General features: G+C 41.7%; 3 protein-coding genes across 6 annotated transcripts in view; 2 read left to right on the top strand and 1 right to left on the bottom strand.

Moving 5' to 3' along the window:
- ATP4A (ATPase H+/K+ transporting subunit alpha) overlaps positions 1–22,592 on the top strand; it is a 95,981-nt gene that overhangs the window by 33,195 nt on the left and 40,194 nt on the right. The window lies entirely within an intron of this gene.
- LOC132691033 (large ribosomal subunit protein eL36) lies at positions 729–1,133 on the top strand. Its single transcript, XM_060652254.3, has one exon. It carries the CDS (start codon positions 764–766, stop codon positions 1,079–1,081), a length of 318 nt encoding a protein of 105 aa, XP_060508237.3. The 5' UTR covers positions 729–763; the 3' UTR covers positions 1,082–1,133.
- PMIS2 (PMIS2 transmembrane protein) lies at positions 7,739–8,752 on the bottom strand. The gene is made up of 2 exons (XM_060629204.3): positions 8,379–8,752; positions 7,739–8,203 (listed from the first exon to the last, which is right to left on the bottom strand). Exons 1-2 carry the CDS (start codon positions 8,619–8,621, stop codon positions 8,075–8,077), a joined length of 372 nt encoding a protein of 123 aa, XP_060485187.1. The 5' UTR covers positions 8,622–8,752; the 3' UTR covers positions 7,739–8,074.

Genomic DNA, 22,592 nt, shown 5'->3' on the forward strand with positions numbered 1-22,592 from the left:
TGCCTTTTATTTCTTTGTGTTGTCTGGTTGCAGAGGCTGAGACCTCCAATACTATGTTGAGTAAAAGTGGTGAGAGTGGACATCCCTGTCTTGTCTCTGACCTTAGGGGGAAAGCTCTCAGTTTTTCCCCATTGAGGATGATATTAGCATTGGGTCATTCATATATGACTTTTATGATCTCGAGGTATGATCCTCTATCCCTACTTTCTTGAGGGATTTTATCAAGAAAAGATGCTGTATTTTGTCAAATGCTTTCTCTGCATCTATAGAGAAGATCATATGATTCTTGTCCTTTCTTTTATTGGTGTGATGAACCACGTTAATTGTTTTTGCAGATATTGAACCAGCCCTGCATCCCAGGTATAAATCCCACTTGGTCGTGGTGAATAATGTTTTTAATGTATTGTTGGATCTGGTTGGCTAATATCTTGTTGAGGATTTTTGCATTCATGTTCATCAGGGAAATTGGTCTATAGTTCTCCTTTTTAGTGGGGTCTCCGTCTGGCTTTGGAATCAAGGTAATGCTGGCCTCATAGAAAGAGTTTGGAAGTTTTCCTTCCATTTCTATTTTTTGGAACAGCTTCAAGAGAATAGGTGTTAACTCTTCCTTAAATGTTTGGTAGAATTTCCCTGGAAAACGATCTGGCCCTAGACTCTTGTTTTTTGGGAGATTTTTTATTACTAATTCGATTTCTTTACTGGTTATGGGTCTGTTCAAATTTTCTACTTCTTCCGCCGCGGGAGCCATTGAGGAGCAGCAGCCATGGCTCTGCGCTACCCTATGGCCGTGGGCCTCAACAAGGGCCACAAGGTAACCAAGAACGTGAGCAAGCCGAGGCACAGCCGCCGCCGCGGGCGCCTCACCAAGCACACCAAGTTCGTGCGGGACATGATCCGAGAGGTGTGTGGCTTTGCCCCCTACGAGCGGCGAGCCATGGAGCTGCTCAAGGTCTCCAAGGACAAGCGCGCGCTCAAGTTCATCAAGAAAAGGGTGGGGACACACATCCGCGCCAAGAGGAAGAGAGAGGAGCTGAGCAACGTCGTGGCGGCCATGCGGAAAGCGGCAGCCAAGAAGGACTGAGCCCCTCCCCTCTGTACGTAATAAAGCCTTTTTGGAACTTGAAAAAAAAAAATTTTTTTTTCTACTTCTTCCTGTTTCAGTGTTGGTAGTGTATATGTTTCTAGGAATTTGTCTATTTCCTCCAGATTGCCCATTTTATTGGCATATAATTGCTCATAATATTATCTTATTGTTTTTATTTCTACTGTGTTGGTTGTGATCTCTCCTCTTTCATTCTTGATTTTATTTATTTGGGTCTTTTCCTTTTTCTTTTTGATCAAACTGGCTAGTGGTTTATCAGTTTTCCTAATTCTTTCAAAGAACCAGCTTCTGGTTTCATTGATCTGTTCTACTGTTTTTTTTGGTTTCAATAGCATTAATTACTGCTCTAATCTTTATTATTTCCTGTCTTCTGCTGGTTTTGGGTTTTATTTGCTGTTCTTTTTCCAGCTCTTTAAGGTGTAAGGTTAGGTTGTGTATCTGAGACCTTTCTTCCTTCTTTAGGAAAGCCTGGATTGCTATATACTTTCCTCTTATGACCGCCTTTGCTGTGTCCCAGAGGTTTTGGGTTGTGGTGTTATCATTTTCATTGGCTTCCATATACTTTTCAATTTCCTCTTTAACTTCTTGGTTAGCCCATTCGTTCTTTAGTAGGATGTTCTTTAGTCTCCAACTATTTGTTACCTTTCCAAATTTTTTCTTGTGGTTGATTTCGAGTTTCATAGTGTTGTGGTCTGAAAATATTCATGGTATGATCTCGATCTTTTTGTACTTGCTGAGGGGTGATTTATGTCCCAGTATGTGGTCTATTCTGGAGAACATTCCACGTGCACTGGAGAAGAATGTATATTCCACTGCTTTAGGATGAAATGTTCTGAATATATCTGTTAATTCCATCTGGTCCAGTGTGCCATTCAAAGCCATTGTTTCCTTGTTGATTTTCTGATTGGATGATCTGTCCATTGTTGTAAGTGGGGTGTTGAAGTCCCTTACTGTTATGGTATTCCTATCAATGAGTTTCTTTATGTTTGTGATTAATTGATTTATATATTTGGGTGCTTTCACATTTGGCGCATAAATGTTTACAATTGTTAGGTCTTCTTGGTGGATAGACCCCTTAATTATGATATAATGCCCTTCTTCATCTCTTGATACAGTCTTTATTTTTTTTTTAATTTATTTTTTTTAAAAATTTTTTTTTTTAACGTTTATTTTTGAGACCGAGAGAGACACAGCATGAACGGGGGAGGGGCAGAGAGAGAGGGAGACACAGAATCGGGAGCAGGCTCCAGGCTCTGAGCCATCAGCCCAGAGCCCGACGCGGGGCTCGAACTCGCGGACCGCGAGATCATGACCTGAGCTGAAGTCGGTCGCTTAACCGACTGAGCCACCCAGGCGCCCCTCTTGATACAGTCTTTATTTGAAAGTCTAGATTGTCTGATATAAGTATGGCTACTCCAGCTTTCTTTTGTTGACCATTAGCATGATAGATGGTTCTCCATCCCCTTACTTTCAATCTGAAGGTGTCTTTAGGTCTAAAGTGGGTCTCTTGTAAACAGCATATAGGTGGATCTTGTTTTCTTATCCATTCTGTTACTCTATGTCTTTTGATTGGAGCACTTAGTCCATTGATGTTTAGAGTGAGTACTGAAAGATATGAATTTATTGCCATTATGTTGCTTGTAGAGTTGGAGTTTCTGGTGGTGTTTTCTGGTCCTTTCTAATCTTTGTTGCTTTTGGCTTTTTATATTCTCAATACAATATTGTCAGCTATCTTCAAACACAGTTATGTAGGGAGTTAAGGTTTCAGTATATCAGTTTTGTAGAACTACCCCATGATCCAGTAATCGCACTACTGGGTATTTACCTCTAAAATACAAAAACACTAATTCAGAGCGATACATGCACCCCTATGTTTATTGCAGCATTGTTTATAATAGTTAAATTATGGAACCAACCCAAGTGCCCATCAATAGATAAATGGATGCAGAAGATGTGGTGTGTGTGTATATATATATATATATATATATATATATATATATATATATATACACACACACATATATATGTATACACACATACATATATATATACATACATATATATATGTATACACACACATATATATATGGTATGTATAAAGATGTATATGCATATGCTAAGTGAAATAAGTCAGCCAGAGAAAGACAAATCCCATATGATTTCACTCATATGTGGAATTTAAGAAACAAACTGAATGAGCAAAGGACAAAAAAAGAGAGACAAACCAAGAAACAGACTCTTAGCTACAGAGAACAAAATGATGGTTACTAGAGGGGAAGTGGTGGGGGATGGGTGGCGTAGGTGATGGGGATTAAGAGTGTGCTTACCATGATGAGCACTGAGTAATGTATAGAATTGTTGACTCACTGTTTTGTACACCTGAAACTACTATAACACTGTATGTTAACTATGCTGGAATTAAAACAAAAAAAATAATTAAAAATATATCAATTTTGGGGGGATACAATTCAGTCCTTAGCAGTGTTCAAATTCACTAGTCATCAGAGGAATGTAAATTAAAGCAATAAGGAGCTATCACTTCTCACTCATCAAATTGGCAGAATTTCATAGGACTGATGATATTATGTGATGACAAGAAGACAAAGAATGTTTTTTTCAAACACTGGGATTAGGTGTGTGATTTGATGAAGCCTTTGCAGAAATCATCATGGTATTAGCCATCAAAGTGTACAAAGCCCTTTATGCTTGAACCCTGCAATCCCACTTCTTGGACTCTGTTCTAGAGAAAAACCTGCTCATGTGAACAGAGAAGCATGCTCAGGGATGTTCTTTGCACTATGGTTTGTGGCAGCCAAAAGGTAGGAATAATCCAAATATCCATCAACAGGAAGTCCCGTTAGTAAATTTGGCATTCCCTGACATGGTCTACCAGGCAGTTATTTTAAAAAGGGAGAGCAGGTTAGGGTGGGAGTTATCTTTTTTTTTTTTTAATTTTTTTTTAACATTTATTTATTTTTGAGACAGAGAGAGACAGAGCATGAACAGGGGAGGGTCACAGAGAGAGGGAGACACAGGATCTGAAGCAGGCTCCAGGCTCTGAGCTGTCAGCACAGAGCTCGACGCGGGGCTCGAACCCACGGACCATGAGATCATGACCTGAGCCGAAGTCAGACGCTTAACCGACCGAGCCACCCAGGTGCCCCGGGAGTTATCTTTTGTAGGAAGTGACTGGAAGAGGGCACCAGAGTCTTCTGGTCTATGCCTTGTTTAAGGAGCAGGTTACATAAGTGTGCATTTTGTGAAAGTGTGTGGAAGTTCATTGGTATGCACATATGATTTGTACACTCTTATGCACTTGAATAAAAATATTTTTAAAATTAGAAACCCAGTGTACTCTTGATTTAAATGAGACTCAGATTCTCAAACTCTTCATTTGAATAAGAAATATAGCTCTATCATGGGTTATTGGGGAATTATTATTTTTCTTTTTTTAATCCACATACCCATGGGTTTCATGCTAGTAATGTCCTTCTGGCTTAACGAAGAAAATTCAGGGGCACTCAAGTGGCTCAGTTGGTTGGGTGTCTGACTCTTGATTTTGGCTCAGGTCATGATCCCAGGGTTATGAGATTGAGCCCTGCATCAGTCTCCATGCTAAGCATGGAGTCTGCTTAAGATTCTATCTTTCTCCTTCTGCCCCTCTCCCCTGCTTGTATGCATGCTCTCTCTCTCTCTCTCTAAAATAAAAAAACCAAAAAAAACAAAAAACAGCAAAGAAAATTCAAAAGTACATGTTTCTTCCAGAAAATAAGGACATCAGTTTAAGTCTTATTACAAGGGTGATACAATAAATGGGTCATCAGAATTGAAGACTGTAAGAGGTTAAGAATCACAATCATAGGACATGGTAATAATGTCACAGTGTGAGTGTCCTAAAGTTTGTTAAGTTTTCAGTGGTCAGAAATAAAATTTGCAAAACTAGTTCTTGGTATACAGCAGAATCTGCTCTCCTGCAGCTGTTTATTCTATGGATACTCTCCCTCTTACCCTGCTCAGGAGGAAGAAGGGCCTACAGGTTCATGCCAGGTGCTGGAATCCGTGAGCTACCATTGAGAGAGAAAAGGCAGGTCTGAGAACATGGGAATGTACCCTTTGGGCCAGAAGAAGACAGAGGGGGATAATTCAAAAGTGGAATACAGGGCATTAAGTGCTGAAGATCTTCAATACTAATTGAGTATTGAAGATCATCAAGACCTAGTGGTAAACAGAAAAACAGCGTAATGGCAATGTGTGTGGACACAAATGCACATGGAAATGCATAGAAAGGTAACTAGAAAGAGTTACAACAAAATATTGACAGCAATTACCTTTGAGAGAGGAAAATGATACCACATCCAGCCATGAAGTGAGCTCTTCCATACTCTTTGTATTACTTGTGGGTGTATTTTTGTGAATGTTGTGTAAATTAAAAAATCCCAAGTAAATAAATGATCCAAGGTTTAATGATCCAAGGGAGAAAGAGAATTGAAAAATTACCTGGCCTACTGGACCATGGGGAAATTCTGTTGAAAGCAGTGATAGAATTCTTCTGGAGAGTTTGGGAATGATTAGTGAAGGGGCACATAGATAACTGAGGAAGTAGAACAAACAAAGTGAAGATGAGGAGGGGCAGGAGGGGCAGGATGTGGAAGAGAAGAAGGTAGAGGAAGAGGAGGCAGAAGAAGAAGAAAAGGAAGAAAAATCTGAAGGATTACAGGCAGATGGATTGGTTGGCTCCTGAGTTCAAATATGAGTTCAGCAAGAGTACGTAATCACCATGGTAGTCCAGTAATGGAGTCTACTTATACAGCATAATGAAATGGAAAGCCTGTAAATTGAGTTAAAAATTGTCATCTCATTCTGTGGGAGATAGTGGAGAGAGAGAAGAGTGAATAAAATTGTTAAGTCTGCATGTGTCATTATAGTAATTCAAATGATGATGTTTCAAGATGCAAGACTACAAATTTTGTTTGTTTTATATTTACATGAATGATAAATACCAGATAAATGCCTGAGAGTGGAATACAGGTTAGAGGGAGTCAGAGAGCTGGAGTGGAGAAGATTGGCTGGATTTCCAAGTCTTGTATAACAGTGTGACTTTTTGGAACCTGGCTGTTCATGCCGACATGGGCCATTCTGATTCCACATGGCTTTGCAGCTGAATGTGACAGGCCCAGCATTCTGGGCTTCTCTGGGGAGGGACAGGGATGGCTGACCTTCTAGGCCCACTAACATAGCAGACAACCAGGAATAATCCCCTCTCCAGACACACCCAAAACATGGAGCACTGTCCCATAAGCACATGTAATTCACATAGATACCCAGGATCTTGTAGGAAACAGACACAGCATCATGACCGTTAAGATTAAGGTTAACTATGGACTAAGACCTTTGTTGTTTCCTTCGTTCATTATTTCCTATAAACTGCCCAACAAAATGGGTCTGTCTGTTGGGCATGAATTTCAAGTAGCAATCCCAGATGTCTGAGAAATGTAACTCTATTTTCCAGCATCTTCACTAGTTAGGGTGAATTGAGTTATGAAATAGACCAGACACGTGATGGCAAAATACGTATTTTCTGCTCAACCAGGGGGGCAGTTGGGGAAACAGTGACTGTTCCTACAGTGGTTCAGAGACCAAGGCTGATGGGAGTTCTTCCTCTCTATAACTTGTGGCCTTCAAAGCACCATGGGTGTCACTTGGCCAGTCAGCTAGGGGAAGAAGAGTATGGAGGAGAGTGCCCATGGGAGATGTTTCAAAGCCAGGACTGTTTGTGGCACACATGACTTCTGATAGAAGTGATTCCATAGAGCCAAAGACAGTCTCATGGCCACACAGGGGAACCTAGGAAATGTGGCTGAGTTGTGCTCCTGGGAGGAAAAGATGACCCTTGGTAGAGTTAGCAGTCTTTTTCACAGCTACTTAACCTCCTTTCTATTGGTAATCCCCATTCTCCTTCATTGTGGAAATTTAATTCTACTAAGTCTAGTGTTTCTGGTCTGAATTTGGGGTTGTTCGTGAAGTTAGGGTACCAGTAGGAACCCCTCGATGTTTGTTATCCATTGTGTCAGCCTAGATCTCTGTTTTCCTTCATTCAAGATGGCTCCTGTGTTATCCCTGGCTCCCCTCTGCTAGTCATTCCCACCCTGGTACTTTGCATTTCTGTAGACCCCACCTCCTTCTCACCAAGTTGAGACATGGGCTACCCTACTTGGCTGTCTAAGGTCATTTCTTCCTAGACCTCCCTACCATGCAGCATATTTTCTTTGCGACCTTGGAGCCTCTATAGGACTTATTTGTGAAGAGGTAATACAAATAGTATCTGGGGTGTTTGACACCTCACCCCTTCCTGAGATGCAACTCTCCTTAGGGTTGTACTTGCATGTAATCTCTCTTTCTCTACTTCCTCTATTCCTTTCAGGATTGGGGGGGGGGGGTGATCTTCATTAGCTCTTGCACCAAATCTATTGTTTATTTCTTGAAGTCTTTCCATTCTTCCCTTAACAATTTGACTTTTGGATCTCAAAAGTTGAAGGAGGGTTCTGTTTGCCTAGAAAAAGCAGGGATATGAAACACATAGCTCCAGCAAAACACAGACACTGACTCAGAAACAAATAAACACATGCACACACATGAGAAGCTGGAACATTCCCTTCATTTTTTATTGGTTTAAATAATTTTTTTTTTTTTTTTCTGAAAGAGCATCCAAGTATCATGGAGCTAAGCACATCTAGGGCATGAAAGTGAGGACCCTCAAGGTGGATGACGATGGCTCCAGCAGCGAAAAGGATGAAGTAGTATGATGTCCCTGGGCTAGTGGGTTGCTTGGATGTTGAGTTCCTTGGCCAATAGGTTTTCTGGCTAGAAGATGTCTTGGCTGTTGGTTTCTTGCATGGTGGCTGATTTGGTTGGTTAGGGCCTTGGTGGGTAAGTCCTATTTGAGGTGGACTCATGGACTACTTGGCCTGGCCTTCACATAAATAGGGTATAGGCATAAATGATGCCTAAACCAATGAGTATGGCAAATACATCCAGCCAGCCAGTTCGGCCTGAGTTGAGGTAAGCATCGTCCCATTCGCTGTTCTTGTTGGCCTGCGAAGTCTGTAGGGATGGGAGCTTTAGGTATGGGTTTCTGAGTCTAGCCTTATGATACCCTTGGGGAAGGGCTGGGGACCAATGGTCACTGAGGGAAAGCCCCTATCCAGGTCCCAGGGCAGAAACAGGTGTAAGGGGCAGGTAGAGGGCAGGATGGGCCATCACATAGGTGTTGTTTTACCTTGTAACTGAAGAATATAGCTATTAATCCCAGGGGAGGGAACAAAATTACGGCCAGGATGGTCAAACATAAGTAATTCGGGGCATAAAATGCCAGTTCTTCAGGTGTCTGTGTTTCCTCTGGCGGCTTCTCAGGGGCGCCTGCAGCCGGCGGGGCTCCTGCAGCAGGCGGGCCTCCTGCAGCAGGCGGGCCTTTTGCAGCAGCCGCGCCTTTTGCAGCAGGTGGGGCGTGTTTTGGGGGCATGATCTTTCCACCCAGACAAAGACAGATCCTGAGTGTCTTGAAAACAGAGAGCCAAGCCCACTATACCTCCCCTAGTTTAAAACCAAGACTCCAGCATCCCAAGACTCCAAACGTTAAAGGCCACTTCTTCACAATGGAGAAACCAGTGCCTCAAGTCCTGATTGGCTGTCTGCATAAGGGGGCGTGGTCCCACAATTCTCTGCTTCTCCTGGACTCGGAGCTTGGAGCTGGGTTCCATCCTCTATCAGGACATTGGCTCCACCCGTCCTGATAGGGATTTGTTGGAAACTGTAAGATGGGATCCTGGCTCCTCCTTGTTGCAGACCCCAGTCTGCTACAGGAGGGCACTACCAGAGTTACCTCTCTAGATGGAAGAGAGGAAGTAGACAAGCCTTGTAAGAAAACTAGGAGATTACAAACAGAAGGGAAGGAAAAGGAATAATGTCAATAACAGATTATAAAATATTGAATTAGAAAAGAATTCTTTAGTCTATACTGACTGAAAGAGAAAGAAGGTGAAAAGGGGGAAGGTCTTAAAAGTAGAATGTCATTTAATAAGTGTGGATGAAATGATGGAAATGGGAAATCACCATTGTGGTAGGTAGAGTTCTAAGATGGCCCCAAGATTCCTGCTCCCTGGTGTACACACACTTTTTCCCAGTTGTTCATTCAAGTACTAATCTATGTGCTGCTGTGGAGGGATTTTGTATCTGTAGTTAAATTCCCCAATCAGTTAACTTTAAGAGAGGGAAAATGTCCTCCATGGGACACTAATCCAGTGACTTCTTAAAAGGGACAACATCTTACTGGCAAAAATGATTCAAGGCATGGGATGGAGTGCAGTCAAGGGAGATTCTCCATTGCTAGCTTGAAAGTGGAGGAGACTACATAGCAAGGAATGCAGGCAGCCCCTATCTGAAGTGGCTCCCAACTGATAGCTAGCAAGGAAATGGGACCTCAGTTCTATAATAGTAAGGATCTGAATCCTGTTATGACCATATTTGATTGGGAGATGATCCTAGCTCCAGATGAGAACACAGACTGGTCAACACCTTGATTTTAGCCTTGTGAGATCCTGAGCATTCTAGAGAATCTAGCCATTCTGATCTACAGAACTGTGACTTAGTAACTAAGTTTGTGGTTTGTCAATGACACAGCTGTGTTTAAGCACAGGCAAAGACCTAGAAGCACCAAGAACAGCAGCAACACACACAACCCAGGGGCCAGGAAAGTCTTCATGAAATGTGTTAGGAAAAGCGATCTCATGTACACAGTCTTCCAATATCCCCTTGCCACATAAGAATGGGTCTTGGGCCTGAAACACTTTCTGACCAAGAGATAAAGAGCCCACACAGTGTATGCAAGGCTTATCACCTTGTGTGGGAATATTTTTCCTTGTTTCAGGCTCATTGTGTATTCCTTTGTTCTGCTTAAGTACCTGTGTTCTCAGGCACAACCCCAGGTTTTAGTATTTCAGACTCCATGAAGGCGGGGATCAGGGTCCTTCCACTGTGGCACAAGAGGAGTTCATAAAGGCTAATTGCACCTGCTGCCCAGACACCCACTATTGGAGCTGATCTTGCTCTTTCTCTTCTTTATGTGAGTAAAAGTGCCCCATCCAGTACTTTACTGTGTTGTATTTTCCTTGGCAACTCTGATACCAAGATGCAGTGGGAAGAAGTGTTTGGACTTCTATTTCTGGTGGTTGGCATTGTAATGATCTTTGCTACCCTCTCCTTGTATTGGTAACTAGTCTTCTGCTTGACAGAATGAATTATCTCGGAGCATTTTAAAGGGCAAGGTGGATATTCCAGATAAAAAAAAATATGAGGTGAGGGGGGAAAGAATTCAATGTTGGGTGGGATGAAAAATGTATATTGGTTTCCAGGAGGTCCCTTGGATGGTGAGAACCTTGGGTTGGTGGTGGGTTTCTCTTACCTAGTGAATATTTTGTCTGAGGTGGCTTTGGTATGGTAACTTGTCTGGGTTCTGAATTCCTGAGCCCATGTATCCCTTGTCAGGTGAGTCCTTCAACTGCAGTGATCTTTAGCTGGTGGGTCCCTTGGCTGGAGAGTCACCTAACCAACAAGAGACTGAACATAGAAACTGCATTTATGTACATATAATGGCATAAATACTCAAGAAAAGCATTTGACATGAATTTGTCCTTGCTGTGTAACAGTTTACTTCCAAGGTGCTTTCTCAATCTATTGGGGCATGATGGTAGAAGGAATGTGTGGCTTTATAGAATGAATTGAGAGAACTATTGAGGATTTCCATGAAGATAGCAGAGCCAGGACATCTCCCACCTCCAGTGGTCAGTTCTGGGAAGAAATAGTTGCAGGAATGGGGAGTGGAGAAATAGATGCTCCTGGTATACTCAGGAGGTTAGGTCTTGGGCAGTGGTGACAGTGCCCAGTCTTCACAGTGTAGACAACAGCTGGGATTTCTAAAGAGAAGGTTATGATGACTAAAGACAGTGGGCAGATTTGATGAGTATCCCTCTTTACTGTGTATCTCTTGTTTCCTGTTGTTTTCTTCTTTCATTCTCTCTTTTACTTTTTTTTTTTTTTTTTTGTCCTTCCTGTGCATAGTAGCTTTCTTGGTTTGGGAAGTTGGGTTTCTGTTTCCAGAAAGTGAAGGATTTTGTCAGAGTCCTTAGTAGGAAGGGACAAGCTACCTCCTTCTGAGTTGTAGTCAGCTACAAGTCTGAAGGTATCACTTGCCTTTCCATGATTGAGATAGTCAAACTCTAACTCTATCTTTACTTTAAACTCCTGACTGGTTCATCAAACAACATGCTGACTACTCACCTAAGTATGCCTAGAGGACCTGCTTTCTGATTGGCTTCATCTTCAGGGGCAAGTCTGGAAAGGTATTGGTCCCCAGGAAGCCTCCTCCAGTACCCTTGGTGCCAGCTTTCCAGAGTGCCCCATGGCTCTGGGGAGTGCAAGAGGAAGGGAGGCATCTGGGCCAGAATTGGGAAAGGGCCAGGAAAGGTCTCAGAAAGGAGGGCATGGACAAGCATGTCAAGATACGAGGTGTATCCTCTGGATTTAAGGGAAGAGAGGTGTTAATACCTTTGGTGAAGGCAATTTCAGAGGATCAATGGGCAAGAGGGAACAGGTGCCATATTGCAGGGACCCAAATGGTTTACAAGAAGAGGGGAGTATAGGGGAGCCTGGGTGGCTCAGTCAGTTAAGTGTTGGACTTCGGCTCAGGTCATGATCTCATGGTTTGTGAGTTTGAGCCCCGTGTCGGGCTCTGTGCTGACAGCTCAGAACCTGAAGCCTGCTTCAGATTCTCTATCTCCCTCTCTTTCCACCCTTCCCCAGCTCGCTCTCTCTCTCTCTCTCTCTCTCTCTCTCTCTCTCTCTCAAAAATAAATAAACATTTAAAAAAAGAAGAGGGGAGTGTAGACAGAGTGTAGATATCACTTTCCAAAACTCTGGAGGTGAAGGAGAAAGGAAAGCCTGAGAAGAATGTGGGTTCCAGTTTCTGGGGCACAACAGGGCCAATGCCCAGTTTCAGAGAGCCATGGATTGATTGTGAGGTGTGGAAGTGGAAATGATATAGACATTTTTTTAAAGAAGCTTGTTGATGAAGGGCCAAGAAAGTCAGTACTGGGGTAGGAACAGAGGAGTGAGAGTGATTTTTTTTTTTTTTTTAAGATGGGAGGGACTTGGGAATATTCCATTGGATGGAAATTCTGAAAAGATAGTAGCATGGCCCCATGTTCTGCCTCTCCTTTTGTCTCTGTAATTATGAATGAACCAACAATCAAACCCAGATTCATAGTTTGAAGGGGATTCAGGGGTTTAGGGGAGTGGGTTTTGGGGTTTTGTTTGTTTTGGTTTTGGTGGGAAAGATGAGATAGACAATGTGCCAGTGAGAGAGGGGATGGAGATGTGGGAGAGATGGTTTAGTAAAGCTGAGGACATTTGTTTGTTCTCCCTATAGCCTTAATATCTAGAACAGGAACTGACATAAAGTAAGTGCCCAATAAATGTGAACTGAATCAATATGCCTGGGCCTTGGAACCAGGCTACCTAGGCTTGAATTCCTGGCATGCCACTAACTTGATGTGTTGCCATGCGCAAGTCACTTAATCTCTTTGTGCATGTTTTCTTACCTTTAAAATAGGGTTAATAATGCAGCACCTGGATGGCTTTGTTGAGCCTCTGACTCGATTTTGGCTCAGGTCATGATCCCAGAGTTATGGGATTGAGCCCTGCATCAGGCTCTGTGCTGGGCATGGAGCCTGCTTAAGATTCTCTCTCTCCTGGGGTGCCCGGGTGGCTCAGTCGGTTAAGCCTCTGACTCTTGACTTTGGCTCAGGTCATGATCTTGTGGTTCATGGGTTCAAGCCCTGCATCGGGTTCTGCACTGACAGTGCAGAGCCTGCTTCGGATTCTCTCTCTCCCTCTCTCTGCCCCTCCCTGGCTTGTGGGCACATGCATGCATGGGCTCTCTCTCTCTCAAAAATAAAAAATAAATAAAAACAAAATAAAATAGGGATGATAATGGTTTCTCCCTCATTTAGTTGGATTAATCCTCATTTAGAGGATTAAGTAAGCTAATGTATGTAAAATGCTTAGAACTGTGCCTGGCACATAGTGAGTATTATATAACATGGTGATGATGATGGTCATGATGGTGGTGGTTTTGGTGAAGGAGGAGGAAAAGAGGAAGGAGGAGGAGGAGGAGAATAATGTGATTCAGAGCATATGGGAACCATCCCTCACCCTCTTCACATTGGGAAGGAGGGATGGAATGTGTCTGGATGCAGGTAAAACATGGACCCTATGCCTTAATCACAGATGGTTTCATTGCAAGGAAAAAACACCCCCCAAAACTAGCTTAAGAAGGGAAGCTTCTTATAGGGCTACAGGGCCCTCTCAGAGCCATCTAAAGAGAGGATATTCAGTATAGCAGGCATATCAATCAGAGTTCAGTCAGAAAAATAGACACCATAGGTATTCCCAACAAAGGGGATTTAAAACAGGGATTGGAATCCTGTAAGAGCAAAAGGTAAAGGCTAAGGTAACTCCACTCCTACTTCTAGACCTGGAATACAATAGGGAAGAGATGGTGTTACAGGACTTAGAGAAGGGGGAGCTGCATGACTGATGCTCAGACCTCTGAAGATAAGGTACATCCTAATGAGCAGGTAGGACCACAAGTAGTGGATGCCCTGCAGTTCCGCAGATGTCCAGTGTGTGGCACTGCTGGCAGGTGAGGGCACACAGGGTGCCTGTTACTGACTGGCAGGGGAGCATGACCTAAGGACTGATGATGACTCTAAAATATCAGTTCTCAAATATTTTGGTCTCAGGACCCCTTTCACTCTTAAATTTTTTGAGAATTCACCTGAAGCTTTTGCTTGTATGAGTTGTATCTATTGGTATTTTCTGTACTGGGATTAAACTGAAAAAATTATTAATTTGAAAAATAAAAATAAAAACCCTTTACATGCTGATACAAATAACACTGTTGTCATGAAAATAACTATATTTTTCAAAACATTTGTGAACAGAGTAGCATTGTTTTACATTTTTGCAAATCTCTTTCCTGTCTGGCTGAATAGAAGATACTGGATTCTCATATTCTTCTACATTTAGTCTGTTGCTGTGTATCACACATCATGTAGCTCTTGCAAAACTCTGTATACTCATGAGAAAATGAGAGTGAAAAAAGCAAATAGACATCTGTATAAGGAAAAACATAGTTTTTCCTTCTATTTGTCTCCTTTATTGTTTACAGACCACTACACTTCTGCTATTTCTGGTCACCAAATATGTAGGGATTTTTCCCACAGCAAGAAATTCTGTGGCACCAGCTGCATGTCCTGAAATTTAATTCTCACACTGCATACTCGGACATAGCATCAGATTTCACAGGTTAAGGGCTCAGTCCCTCAAGACTGCCGCTTCTCTTCAGATGCCAATTGCAATTAGTAGGTACCCAGGTTACCCACAACTTGGCTACAAATCGGAGGTTCTTATGACCTCCTCCCTCATGGGACCTCTACACATAAAACTATGCAACATTAGTGAAATATATTAAAAAGACCTAAATACAAGGAAGGATTAGACCATGTTCATGGATTGGAGACCATATTGTAAAGATATCCACTCTCCCAATTGATCTATAGAACATTTTTTTTTTTTTTTTGGTGGAGACCGTTAAGCTAATTCTAAAATGTATGTGGAAATCCAAAGGCTTAAGAAGAACCAAGACAATCTTGAGGAAGAAAAACAAAGTTGTCAAACTTATAGTAACAAATGGCCAGTCTTACTAGAATTTTATAATAATTAAGATGTTGTGGTGTTGGTGTAAGGCTAGACATGTTGGCTAATACAATACAGTCTAGACAGACCCACATATATGTGGTCAGTTGATTTATGGTAAAAGTGGCACCAGAGTTTAGTAGGTATAGGATGTTATTTTCAATAAATGATGCAGGGTGTATTGCGTAACTGTATGGGAATAATTTAATCTAGATCCAACTTCACACTATATGCAGAAACAAATTCCAGAATGATCACAGATCTGAATGTGGAATGTAAAATAGTTTACCTTCTAGAAGATAACGTAGAAGACAATTTCAGGGTTTTAGACAAAGCACAGATGTCCTAAATAGGACACAAAACTAAACATGAGGAAAAGATTGATAAATGGACTACATTAAAATGAATAACTTCTATTCTTCCCAAAATGCCATTAAGAGAGTAAAAAAGCAAAGTCACAGCATAGGGAAATATTCTTGTGCTATGGATATAAGTTGACTTATACCTAGAAAACATGTAGAATTTCTATACCTTAAAAGCAAAAAGAAGGGCACCTTGGTGGCTCAGTTGGTTAAACGTCTGACTTCGGCTCAGGTCATGCTCTCACTGTTGGTGAGTTTGAGTCTTGCATCGGGTTTGTTGCTGTCAGTGCAGAGCTTGCTTCGGATCCTCTGTCTCCCTCTCTCTCTGCCCTCACTCCACCCACTTGCACTCTATATCTCAAAAATAAATAAACATTTAAAAAAAGACATTTGGGGTGCCTGGCTGTCTCAGTCAGTAGAGCTGGTGACTCTTGATCTCAGGGTCATGAGTTCAAGCCCCACATCGGGTGTAAAGCTTACTTAAAAAAAAAAAAGATATTCAACAATTAGACAAATAACCCAATTTTTTAAAGGAGCAAAGGATTTCAACCGACATTTCTCCAAAGAAGATGTAAAAGTGGCCAATAAGCACATGAAAAGATGTTCAGCATCACCAGTCATTGGGGGAAATGAAATTCAGACCCACAGTGATGTATCAGTTGACAGCCACTAGGATGGCTATAGTAACCCATTTTTTTCTTTAAAGAAAATAAGCAGCATAGGTAAGAATGTGGAGAAATTAGGACCCTTATTCATTGCTGGTGCGAATGTGAAGTGGTGCAGCTGCTTCGTTTAAAATGTGGACTTTATCATTCTTCAGGTGTGGTGGGGCCAACAGATCAGGAGATGACTGCCATTGAAAAGATAGTCTGGTGGGGCGCCTGAGTGGCTCAGTCGGTTGAGTGACTGACTGTTGATTTTGGCTCAGGTCATGATCTCACGGCTATGAGATCAAGCCCCATGTCTGGATCTGGTCTGACAGCATGGAGCCTGCTTGGGATTCTCTCTCCTCTCTCTGCCCCTCCCCTGCTCTTTGCATGAGCTCTCTGTCTCTCTCTCTCTCTCTCCCTCTCTCTCAACAAATAAATAAGCATTAAAAAAAAAAAAGATTTTTATTCATAGTTCCTAAGAGGAGAGGGCACACCATACCATGCAGGACAACACTGGGAAGTGCCAGGGTCATCCAGGAGTCAGAGGAAGTGAGGGGAAAATATGTGCAAGAGATTCTTTTTCTTTTAGAGAGGAGAGTGCATGAGCGGGGGAGAGGGGGAGAGGAGGAGGAGGAGGAGGAGGAGGAGAGAGAGAGAGAGAGAGAGAGAGAGAGAGAGAATCTTAAGCAGGTTCCATGCCCAGTGCGGAGCCCGACACAGGGCTTGATCCCACGGGATTCCCCCTGGGATCATGACCTGAGCTGAAATCAAGAGTCAGACACTCAGCCTACTGAGCCACCATGGCGCCCCAAGGGCCTTTCTTGTGGTTTTGGCAAGAAAGGCATGGCAAAGCATGGCAAGCTGGCTAAAGATTGACTCATTTTAATAATTTCAGTGGGCTCTGAATATAAAGGCTGTTTCTAGTCATCTGGTACATGATACTGGGATGATGAGGTAGAGGGATAATAGTCTGGCATGTAAGAGCCCTGTAAGAGCCCACAAAGGAGGTGGTTAGGGGTAGGCTCTGGTTTGGTTGGTTTGCATATCAAAGGCATGGTCCCAGGAGAGTCATTTGCTATCTCCAGGAATTAGCTAGCTCTGGGAGAAGTCTTTCCTGGGTCAGCAAGGCTCCAAGATGTCAAAACATCAAAATAAAAAGACATGCTTAGTACACTGCTGTACTAAAAACAGTTTGGTGGTTCCTTAAAAAGTTAAGCATATAAAAAAAAAAGTTAAGCATAAAGTTATCGTATGAAACAGCAATTCCAGTCCTAGGTATATACCCAAGAGAAATGAAAACAAACAGTCATATCAGTATTATTCATAATAGCCAAAAAGTAAAAACAACCCAAATATCTATGAACACATTAGAAGATAGACAAAGTGTGGTATTATCATACAATGGAATGTTACTCAGCCATAAAAAGGAATAGAGTACTTCTCTGTGCTATAATGTGAATGAACATTGAAAACAGTATACAAAGTGAAAGGAGTCAGACATATAAAGCCACAAATTGCATGATTCCGTTGACATGAAATGTCCAGAACAGACGAATCCATAGAGACAGAAAGTAAATTAGTGGTGGCCAGGGGATGGGAGTAGACATGGGAGTGACTAATAGATGTGAGTTTCCTTTTTGGGGTGATGAAAATGTTCTGGAATTAGTGACGATGGTTGTCTAACCTTGTGAATATGCTAGAATCCACTGAATTATCTACTTCAAAATGGTGAAGTCTATGGTATGTGAATTATATCAATACATGAATACATAAATAACCCAGAAAGAGACGACATAAATACAAAGTGGGCAAAAGGCTAGAACATCTGATATACAAAAGAGAATATAAGGGTGCCTGGCTGGCTCAGTCAATAGATAATGCAACTCTTGATCCCAGAGTTGTAAATTTGAGCCCCACATTGGATATGAAGATTACTTAAAAATAAAATCTTTAAAAAAAGAATAAATAGGTTATGATATAGTTATGTAAGGAAATACTGTACAGCAAAGAGGAGGAACAAATTTTTAAAGATATATCCTTTATGATTCCTTTTATATGAAATTCTGAAATAGCCAAATCTATGGTGATATAAATGTAAGTATATTTGTGCAGATAGTGATGGGACAAGAGCAGGACTTTTAAGATATTGGAAATTTCTATTTCTGTGAGTGGTGGTTTTAAGAGTGTGTTACTAGTGAAAGCCATACTAGCATAATAGTAATAGTAGCATAATAGTGAATAGCATAGTAGCATATAGTTGGGATCTGTGTACTTTTTACGTATGTATGTATGTATGTATGTTAGTTATACTTCAACAAAATGTACCTAGAAATCAAAAATTGTGAGTAGAGCTAAAGCCATATTTGGAGTTATACGTATAGCTGTGAATGCATACATTAGAAAAGAAAGCCTGAGGGGCACCTAACTGGCCCAGTCAGAAGAGCATGCAGGTCTTGGTCTCGGGGGTTGTGAGTTTGAGCCCACGCTGAATGCAGAGATTACTTACACAAACAAACAAACAAACAAACAAACTTTAAAAAAGAAAAGAAAGGCTGAAAACCAAGAAGTAATTTTTGAAACATTCAAAAAGTTTAAAACAAGCTAATTAGCCCAAAAAATGGTAGAGAGGAAAAATCAAAGAATTGGAAGAAATGAAATCGAAAATACATGTGCAAAGAGAAGGGAAGACAGGGAGAATTTAAAGGAGGACAGAGAATGGGGAACCTGGGTGGCTCAGTTGGTTAAGCGTCTGACTTCTGCTCAGGTCATGATCTCACCGTTTGTGAGTTTAAACTCGGCATCCGTCTCTGTGCTGACAGCTTAGAGCCTGGAGCTTGCTTCTGATTCTGTCTCCCTCTCTCTCTGCCCCTCCCCCACTCACGCTGTATCTCTCTCTCCTTCAAAAATTAATAAACATTAAAAAAATTTTTTTTAAATAAAGGAGGACAGAGAAAATTCACTAGGGACAGAAACAGTATTGGAGAGGACAGGGAGAGGGTCATTGGGTGTCAGGGAGGATTGTGGGGAACAGGAAGGATAAATCAAGAAGAGAGGGAAGTCAGGCAACTTAAATTGCATTCTAGAGGACAGTGAGGAAATGGGGCAGTGGGGTGGTGTGGGGGCCGGGCTGTCCCACCTTGGGGTGGTGCCACCTTTCAGAGTTCCTCTGATCTGCAGAGTTGGTTTAGCCTGGTCCCCATTCATTTAGGTCTCTGCTGTCCATTCTTCTGGCCACTGTGATGAGATCCTTTCCCTCACCCTGATCAACCTCAATCTGTTGCCCTCCTAGCCCTGTAGGTCATGCCACAGAACCCTGGTGATGAGATGTCCCTGGATCTCCACTTTGACAACTACTTGATTCTGTTCAGGGTGTCCCTTTTTCTGCTGCCTGCCTTTGGGATCACAGACAGCATTTTTACCTGCAAAGTGGGTGTGGTCCCAATTCCTCCCACCCTTCTTGGTGTCTCCCTTGCCTTCTCAATGGAGATCAGCACCCCTGCTTATTTCCCCTCTCCCACAGGCAGCCTTAAACCATCTCTTCTCTCCTCCTTTGGAACTTTATCCTTTTCTATCCAACTTCTTTCCACTTCCTCTCTTTCACAGAGGAACCCTACCTTGCCTCTCTCCACATCCTTCTTTTCTCTTTACAGTGCCCCCCCTCCATCTCCACCTCTCTTTCTGGATTAGCCCCTCTTGCTTCATTCCGGGGACTCTGCCCTGCACTGGTTTCCCTTCTCCCCATCTTCACACTGATTCCCGAGGGCACCCCCACCCATCTTTCTTTACCTCCATAGACCAAGAAAGCATTAGACATGGAAGGAGCAGAAGGTGGAGAAATATTCCAGCTGGCCTTTGCCATGGGCCTCACAGCCATCATCCTAAGCCTGTGGCTCTACACTGCAATAATTTCAGTCCATTTAGCTTGTTGACAGAAGTACCCACAAACCAGGAAACTTTCCTCAGAACTCCAGAGACTAGACGTCCCTCTTCATCTCTAAGATCATCTTTGAACTGGGGTGTGCCTCTGACCCAGTTCCCACCTTCAGATTTTTTTATGTCAGTAAATCTTGTAGGAAGATCTACCAATGGAAGATGTTTGTGTGAGTTTTCAGCCCTTACTTATTAATCCAGTCAGCAGACACTGATTGCTGACCATGCCCAGGTATAATAAAAATATTAGAGTTTCTTTGATGGGAAAGGTTATGGGAGAAGCTGAAGGATCCACCATCAAGAAATATTTTTGTGTAACTTGAGGTGCAAACAGAGTTACTTTCTGTGTGAAACACAGTTAATGAGGGGGGCTATGTCAATTATCTTAGGCTAATTTATGCTCCTAGAACAAATGACTCCTAAGTCTCAGTGGCTCAGTCTGTTTTCAGCTCAGCTCCAGGTCATCTTCATTACAGGATCCAGACTGAAGAAGAAGATGATATTTTTGATCCTGCAGATCTCAAGGTAGAGAAAAAAGAATAGCTGAATCATACAATGGCTTATGAAATGTCTGCTTAGAAATGGCCCCCATCTGTTCATTGGATTTTAGTACATTCGCAATGTTGTGCAACCATCACCACTGTCCAATTCCCGAAAAATCTCACCACCCCAAATAGAAACCTGGGGCATTTAAGTAGTCATTCCTCATTCTCCTCTTCCCCCATCCCCTGGAAACCTCTAATCTGATTTCTGTCCATGTGGATTTTTCCTATTATAGACATTTCATATACATGTACCCCTCACTTTTCAAAAGCTTGTACTACTCCACGTTGCTTTCACGAAAGATCTACATTAGTACCTGTTTTCACTAGCCATAAGGAATCCTAAGAGGACTTTCACTTTTACAAAAAAAAGGCAAAAAGTGGAAATAGCATTCAGCATCGTTTGGCAGGGAGCCATTAATAGAGGCAGTGGGCACTCCCAGCAGCAAGAGAGGCAACCACCATGCTCCTTCCCTGGGAACTACACTCAGCGTCTTAACATCAAGACTCCAGAGCTTTGAACTATGTCTGTGAGCATCTGTGCTTTTATCTCGACTTATTTTGTGCATCCATTAGCAAGATGCATCCTAAGGTATCAGAAAAGCCTAAGAGAGGTTATTTGTTTGGATATAGGAATGCTCAAAAATTTTCTCATATAAATTAATGATAATTACTTCTTTGCTTTATTTGCCATTTCACTTTATGACACTTTTCATGGGAACACTCTGCTTTTTGAGTGACACGGGAAAACTGTAAATGAAATCATACTTTTTTGTTTGGTTTGTCTCACTTAGTATAATATCATCCATGCTGTATCATGAATCAGTACTTTAGTCCCTTTGATGGCTGAATAATATTCCATTGTATGGATATATGCCATTTTTTTTATTGATTCATCTGTTGATGGACATTAGTACTGTGTCTACTTTTTGCCTATTATGAAAAGTGCTGCTACCATATATATGTATATATATCAAATATGTATATATGTATGGACATATATAACTTATACAAGTTTTTGTTTGAACACCTGCTTTCAGTTCTCTTGGGTTTTATAGGATCCTAGGAGTAGGATTGGTAGGTCATATGCTAACTCTATGTTTAGTTTCTTGCGTGGGTCATATGCTAATTATATGTTTAGCTTCTTGAGAAAGTGCCAGGCTTTTTCACAGTAGCTGTATTATTTCAGCAGTGTATAATAGTTCCAGTTTTTCCACATCCTTTACCAACACTTGTTCTCTTCCTTTTTAAGAATTATAGACTTTATTTACACCCATTAAATATTGTGGCTTGGCTTTGCATTTCCCTAATAGCTAATAGGCATCTTTTCATGTGTTTATTGGCCACTTGTAGATCTTCTTTGAAGAAATGAATGACTTGACTGTCTATTCAAGTCCTTTGCCCATATTTTAGCTGGGTTTTGTCTTTTTGTTGTTGAGTTGTAAGATCTGTTTACATATTCTGAATACTAGTCCTTTATCAGATATATTATTTGCAAATATTTTTCCCATTCTGGGTGTTATTTTTTCAGTTTCTTGATAGTGTTCTTTGATGCACAGAATTTTTTAATTTTGTTGAAGTCCAATTTATCTATTTTTTTCCCCCTGTGCTTGTGTCATATCTAAGAACCCATTGCCAAATCTAAAGTCATGCAGGATTTACCTCTGTGCATTCTTCTAAGAGTTTTATAATTTTATCTCTCACATTTGGATTTTTTATCCATGTTGAGTTAATTTTTGTATAGGGTGTGAGGCAAGTATCTGAATTCATTCCTTTACATGTGGCTATTCAGTTTTCTTAGCACCATTTATTGAAAAGACTCTTCTTTTCTCACTGAATGGACTGGGTATTCCAAAACTGACCATAGATGTGTGGGTTTCTTTCTTTTTTTTTCTTTAATTTTTTTTAAGGTTTATTTATTTTTGAGAGAGAGAGAGTGCAAGCAGGGAGGGGCAGAGAGAGAAGGAGACACAGAATCCAAAGCAGGTTCCAGGCTCTGAGCTGTCAGCACAGAGCCCAATGTGGGGCTTGAACCCACGAACTGCGAGGTCATGACCTGAGCCGAAATCAGACGCTTAACCCACTGAGCCACCCAGGTACCCCTGTATGGGTTTATTTCTATCTCAGTTCTCCTGCAGTTATCTGTATGTCAGTGCCATACTCTATCCTTATGCCAGAGCTGAACTCTTTGTGATTA

This window comes from Panthera onca, chromosome E2 (assembly GCF_046562875.1).
Source record: "Panthera onca isolate mPanOnc1 chromosome E2, mPanOnc1 haplotype 2, whole genome shotgun sequence".
In the NCBI taxonomy this organism is placed as follows: domain Eukaryota; kingdom Metazoa; phylum Chordata; class Mammalia; order Carnivora; family Felidae; genus Panthera; species Panthera onca.